Source organism: Eurytemora carolleeae, unplaced genomic scaffold (assembly GCF_000591075.1).
Source record: "Eurytemora carolleeae unplaced genomic scaffold, Eaff_2.0 scaffold67, whole genome shotgun sequence".
Classification (NCBI taxonomy): Eukaryota; Metazoa; Arthropoda; class Copepoda; order Calanoida; family Temoridae; genus Eurytemora; species Eurytemora carolleeae.
The window spans coordinates 274,823-281,118 of NW_019396097.1; the positions used below are offsets into that span (position 1 = coordinate 274,823).

General features: G+C 34.8%; 1 protein-coding gene across 1 annotated transcript; it reads right to left on the bottom strand.

Annotated features, from left to right (window-relative positions):
• Positions 1–981: 981 nt before the first annotated feature.
• On the bottom strand, positions 982–2,881 carry LOC111694837 (prolyl 4-hydroxylase subunit alpha-2). The gene has a single exon (XM_023463869.1). It carries the CDS (start codon positions 2,780–2,782, stop codon positions 992–994), a length of 1,791 nt encoding a protein of 596 aa, XP_023319637.1. The 5' UTR covers positions 2,783–2,881; the 3' UTR covers positions 982–991.
• Between the last annotated feature and the right edge of the window lie 3,415 nt (positions 2,882–6,296).

Genomic DNA, 6,296 nt, shown 5'->3' on the forward strand with positions numbered 1-6,296 from the left:
GGGGGGGCGGGGGGATAAGTATATAATGTTTCTCTAAATAAATACAAACCAATGTTGTAAATACATTTAGTAAGTGTTTATTGGGGAATACTGTTTTGTGAATCTATGTAAGAAAGTCACCGGAAAAAAAGTTTCTAGAAAATAAAAACTTTGGTAAAAAAATCCCAATTTTTTCAAATCACTGGAAATAAAATCCTGAGTTTGTAACTCCTGGGACTTTTTTCCTAAAATAATATGGGGGCTGCCAATGAAGTCGCAGGAAATAAGATCACAGGAAATAAAGTCCTGGAGAAAATATATCCGAAGAAAAAAACCAAGAAAAAACACTTGTGAAAATGAGGTCAAGTCTGAGACGTTTTCATAAAGAAAGACTTTTTTCTATGCATCTGTTTTTCAATATAGCCAGGGGTGTTTTTGCATGGTTTTAAACATCCTTTGTTTCCATGCATTTTCTACTACAATTGGACTTTTTTCCGGGGATGTTTTGTATAAAATCTCAAATGGTAGGAATTTATTCCTAGAGACTTTTTTTCAAGTGACTTTTTTCCACAGGACTTTTTTCCACAGGACTTTTTTAGTGCCAAAATTTAGGACTTTATTTCCGAAAACTTTTTTGGCGGTTACCTATTTGGTTACTCTGTCCTTACAGAATAATTTTTCTTCAGGTTTACGGGTAAATTTTATATTCAAAACCTTAATTAAAGGGAGGGTTGGGAGGTTCCAGCTCTCAAGGCACATTAGAATTGATTTTAAAAGTTTTCAGTTTATAAAGAGTGGCAAATGGAGTTTAATGCATCAAAGTGCAAAGTCTTGCATCTAGGTAAAAAGAATAAACAGTTCAGCTACACCATGGGAGGTCATGCTCTAGGTGGTCAGATTCTTGAAGTAACTAATTGTGAAAAAGATATTGGAGTGTTAATATCAAATGATCTAAAGCATTCTCTTCAATGTGCGTCAGCTGCTCAAAAGGCAAACCAAACATTAAAGAATTTTAAAACATTTTATTATCTGAGAAAGGTCCAATAGTATCAGCGGGACTGTACATGTTTATATTCGTATTTCCTTTCTCAAGTCTGCAGGGAACCTTATCCCATTGATTGTAACTGAAAACCCACTTGTTCAGAATCCATTTAGATCCGACAGCTACTGGGCAGCCGCCATGTTTAGTTCCTTGATCTCTACGGTTCTGATGCGTAAGATCCCACCAGAATGCCGCGCTACCTTTCGTAGGATGTACAGTTACCGAGGAGGGTGGTTTGTAGAAACTGGTTCCGCCTCCTGCAGGGGTATCTGTTAACCAGGCCATTATTGTTGCAATGTAGTCCCCCCGGTTAATGTATTTCGCTGGATCTGAAGCCATATTTTCAAAAAATGACTGAGCGTCCATGTGGGATTCACATAATCCCCCTAAACCATAGTTTGTTACTTGATACAAGTTCGAACTCCACTGTCTTGTAAGGTTCAGATTGAAAGCTAGCTCCATACGAGCAGACAGTTTATGAACTCTAGGGTGGTTTACAGTAAAGTTATCTGGATTGTACATATCATCAGGTTCATGATAGGATACAGCTTCCATCCAAGCTTGGACAGATTTAACAATATTTCGAACCTTACCCTTAAATGAATCTTTATCATATGCGCCTTTAGAATAATCCAGGTTTCTTGACCTGGATAGTTTAGGTGTCGCCCAATTGACAAGATATTCTGTATCCTCATCAGTGAGTAGTTCATGAACCACCATTATGAAAGGAGTATTACTAGCAACCTCCATTTTGAAAGGTCCCAGCTTCAGATATGGATCATCTTGATGCAGAAGACGACATTTGCTGATAAGAGGCCATTTTATTTTACTAGGGAGCAGATTAAACTCATTTCTACAACCCTGAAGAAGTGCTTCCATACGAAAGAAGTCTCCTCCAAAAGACGTAGCTAAACTGATATCAACCTTGTCTATAGCTCCAGACTTGATAAACTTGGGCTGAGTTTTCTTTTTCTCCAGCTTCTCATCCACAAGATATTTATTTACTACAACCAAATCATTGATAAAGGTCTTTTTATTTGTCACAAAGTCGTTGTTCAGCTTAATAAGATCTTGTTTTGCCTTCTCAAACTGATCTTTGACACCAACATCTATTTGTTCTGTGTCTTCACTCTCTTCCTGCGCTTTATATGCACTTCTCATAAACTTTATCCCGGTGTTTATCAAACCTAGTTTTTGGGACATTGTTGCTAGAACTTTAAGATCTTGAGAGGTAAGCGCGGAATCTCCTTGATGTTTTGCTCCATGTGCATAGTACTTAACATCAGTTGTATCTATCAGACCCTTTCTAAACTTCTCTGTATCCAGATCATAAGCATGAACTATGAAAATAAGTGCTTTAGCAGCTCCATACATATCTTTCTCAGTGATGGTTTTGAGAACTTCAGTTTCCTGGAAGAGGATTCGCAATAACTTCAGCATTTCTGTTGAGTTCTTAGTTTTTAAAGATGACAAGGTGTTAGACAATGCAGGAATAAAAACTGCAGCTTTTTTCAGAAGATTAAATGAATTCAGAGGATGTCTCACATATTCTTCTACACTCTTATTAGACTCTTCGGTAACCTTCAGAAAAAACTCGATCTCTGTAACAGGATATTTTTCATAGATTTCTTTAAAACTCTTCATAAAGTTTAGATTCTCTTCATACAAGGTTCTGAGAAGGGGTTCGTTTTCCATAACACCCATATCATAATCTGTCAATCCGGCCAATGTAAACCCAAAGAGGAAAATAAGGAGAAACATTATTGTTTTTATTTCTGTTCTGTTTCCATTTTGATCACTGTCTATAGTTGCTTATATACTAAACTTATTGTGTATGTCTTGAAGATAGATAGATAGAATTCCAGGTATACTCTTGGCAGTCTACTATTGGTACAGGTGGAGATTTCAATGCATGAAGATCAAAATCAGAGACCGCGAAGAAATATAAATGTTTCTGATCCAGCTCTCCTTAGGAATTACAATTAGAGGCGCAATCTAAAGTTTACTTACTTACGGCATTAGCAGCGCTTTAAAAGTAAAAAGAAAAGAAAAAGAATCTGAATTGTATTTTGCAAACTTTTAATTTCCCCTCTGGGCCTGGAGGAAATCCACGGATAAAAAGTTTGGAGAAGTACAAATTCTTCAAGTGTGTACACTATAACACTCGAGTGTGCCACAGAAACACAATATGACGGATTCTTTTATCAATCTTTACAATTTAGAATCAACTTTTGATTTGGAAAAAATTCATAAATTTCATTCTAGATTTAAGTCTCTTATTTTTTTAAATACTACGCTTATAGGAAAATCTTTTAAAATCTTTATATCTTTATGACCTCGTTAATTCAAACCAATCTCTCCTTTATTGTGCAGTTTAAAAAATAAATATGATATGAATCTCCCGTATTTTTAAATACTGTTTTTCATTCAGACGCTCAATGTTTAAAAAAATAAAAAAGCACGTTTTCTTTTTTAATACTCACTTATTAGCTTCTCTTGCCCTTTCCCCCCCCCCTCCCCCTGCAGATTTCCCACATTTCCCTTTCACTCCCTCCACCTCCCTCTCCCCCTCCGCCCTTCTCTTGTCCCGTTAGATTTATCGAACATCAATAAAAAGTTCTAACAAGTATTATCTTGGACAATAAGAAACTTACATTCAAGGTTTCCCCCACATCATCCACCACATCATCCACCACATCATCCACCACATCATCCACCACATCATTCACCACATCATCCACCACATCATTCACCACATCATCCACCACAATTAGAACAGTTTTACAAATTCACTTATTTTACTTTTTATCAAGCCTTCCTTCAAATCCTTCTTTCCTTTCACAATTAAAGCTTTAAATGTACTGCCTGTACTGCCTGTACTGCTACCTTTTCTTGGAAAATTAAGTAAAACAACACTGTAAGATTTTGAGGGCTTTTTCGTTTTCGTTTGCGAATTTCATTCAATGCAATATTGGTTTACTCCGACCAGCCAAAAACCTTCTCTGTGGTCATGTGAGATAGTACAAAAAATTTGGACCCGATCGGTTCAGCCGTTTTTACGCTATTGGACACAAACACTCTGTTAAACAAACCATAAATTTATCCTTACATAACAGTAAGAACAAGAAAACTTTTAAATAGGAAGCCGACTTTTAGACTCAATTTATGACTTTATATGCAGAGCGTCCAATATCCTATTGGATTGTCTTCAAGCTTTATTGCCAAAATACACACATTATACTCGAAAAACCTATTATTTTCTAGGATACAAAATTTTATATTAACCTTACAGAATGTTGGACACCCTGCAGTTCAATGAACATGAGACACAGCAATTGTGCAGTGTAAACAGACCCATTTCTCTTTATAAGTGATTTAAAGTTACTTAAGTATAACTTTAATGTAGTCTTTTTATTCCAAATTGTCCTGGTTATTACTGTATGCGAGTGAAAAATAAAAGATATTTGTTGAAAAATGACCAGTGGAAAGTTTGCTGAAAGATGAGAATAAAAACTGTAAAATCAGCAGTTTAAGCTGTTTAACAGGGAATATCTTTTTTGCTACAGGGTGTCCCACGAAACATGACACTTGATAAATAGAATATAATTTCTATATATTATAAATATTATCATCTTATGGTAAAATTGATTTAAAAGTAATATATCTATATTTGAGTTTTTCAACTAAATAAACTTCAAAAAGTGGGACGCCCTGTATTTTAACAATATATTATAATCTGAACAAGGCTATATTCTAAAGGACTGTTTAAAAAATTTCATCTATCTATCTATCTATCTATCTATCTATCTATCTATCTATCTATCTATCTATCTATCTATCTATCTATCTATCTATCTATCTATCTATCTATCTACCTATCTACCTATCTAGTTTGTCTATATTTTACCCTTGTGTCCTGGTATCCCTGGGAATTACAAAAATCAAATATATCAGATTTATGTTATCCTGCAACCTGTCCTATACCTACCTAGAATATACAGGGTTATCAACTAAGGATGACACTTTGAAGACGACTTACAGAATGTTTTAGATCTTTCATTTTTCTTATATTCACTAATCCCCGCAGCTGCAATTTTATTTTTTTTAGATTTCCAGAGCTGAAAACTTTAGAATGGTGGATATCGCGAATCATGCTTGATCCTCTCTTTTTCACAATATCAAGACTAATCTAATCTTGTATCCTGAAAAGTGTATAAAATTTAACCAATCAGAGTCGCGTATATGAAGCCGATAAATTTGAAATTTTGTGCGCCATATTAGATTAAATACAGAAATGGGAGGAACTCTCTAATTTAGAAAAACCAGGTTTTGATTTTTTTCTACTATATCCAAGAAAGAACGGTTTAAGAAGAAAATCAAAAGTGTGTCCATTGGATACTCAGATTAAGTAATCGGGATTAAGGATATCTCATTCTCAGTTTTAAGCTCATATTTGTTAATGTTAATTAAAACTTAAACAGAAAAGTTGTCTTATTTAGATGTATAAATAAACGCCGACCATTGCAAGTTTGATCAAAAAAAGAAAACGTTCATGGCGAGTTTAATCTTCACATTTCAAGACTTTTAGGTCGTCATTAAATTATCATCTTTTGTGGGTAACCCTGGATTTCTTGCAACCAGTTCTATAGTTTTGTGCGGGTATGTACCTATGTACGCTGGGTTCCCAAGCTAGTATATGTTTAAAGTAGTTTTGTGCGGGTATGTACCTATGTACGCTGGGATCCCAAGCTAGTTTATGTTTAAAGTAGTTTTCTCTGTTTGTTTGTTCGCTGTCTGATCATAACTCAGGAACCCCTTATTCGAGTTGCCTCAAATTTTAATTGGGGAATTCTGTGGAACCATGGGAATGTGTTTAGCTTCTTTAAAAAGTTCTTAGTTGAATAGGTTGACTCTTATAAAGATAAAGCTGGGTTCTAAATACACATTAGGATTACCTTGTGTGTTATATTTGTTTGTATCCAAGGAATCCAAGATGAGTCAAAACGGCTGAAACGATCAGGCATATTTTTTGTGGTAACTCAGAGGAAAGGTTTCCACTTTACCAATACAACAGATTAAGAGGAAAAATGTCGGCATACATCGGCACTCTACATGCAGTTTATATCAATAAAACTATTTATATGTATAATTCTTAGAATGTGCATACAAGTTGCAAGCTATCAAGCAAAAATCAATGAGAATTTTGCCAATTTCTTTTCGAAAACTAAAACTATAAGAAGTGCTCCATAAAATGAAAATGTCCACCTAAAATATA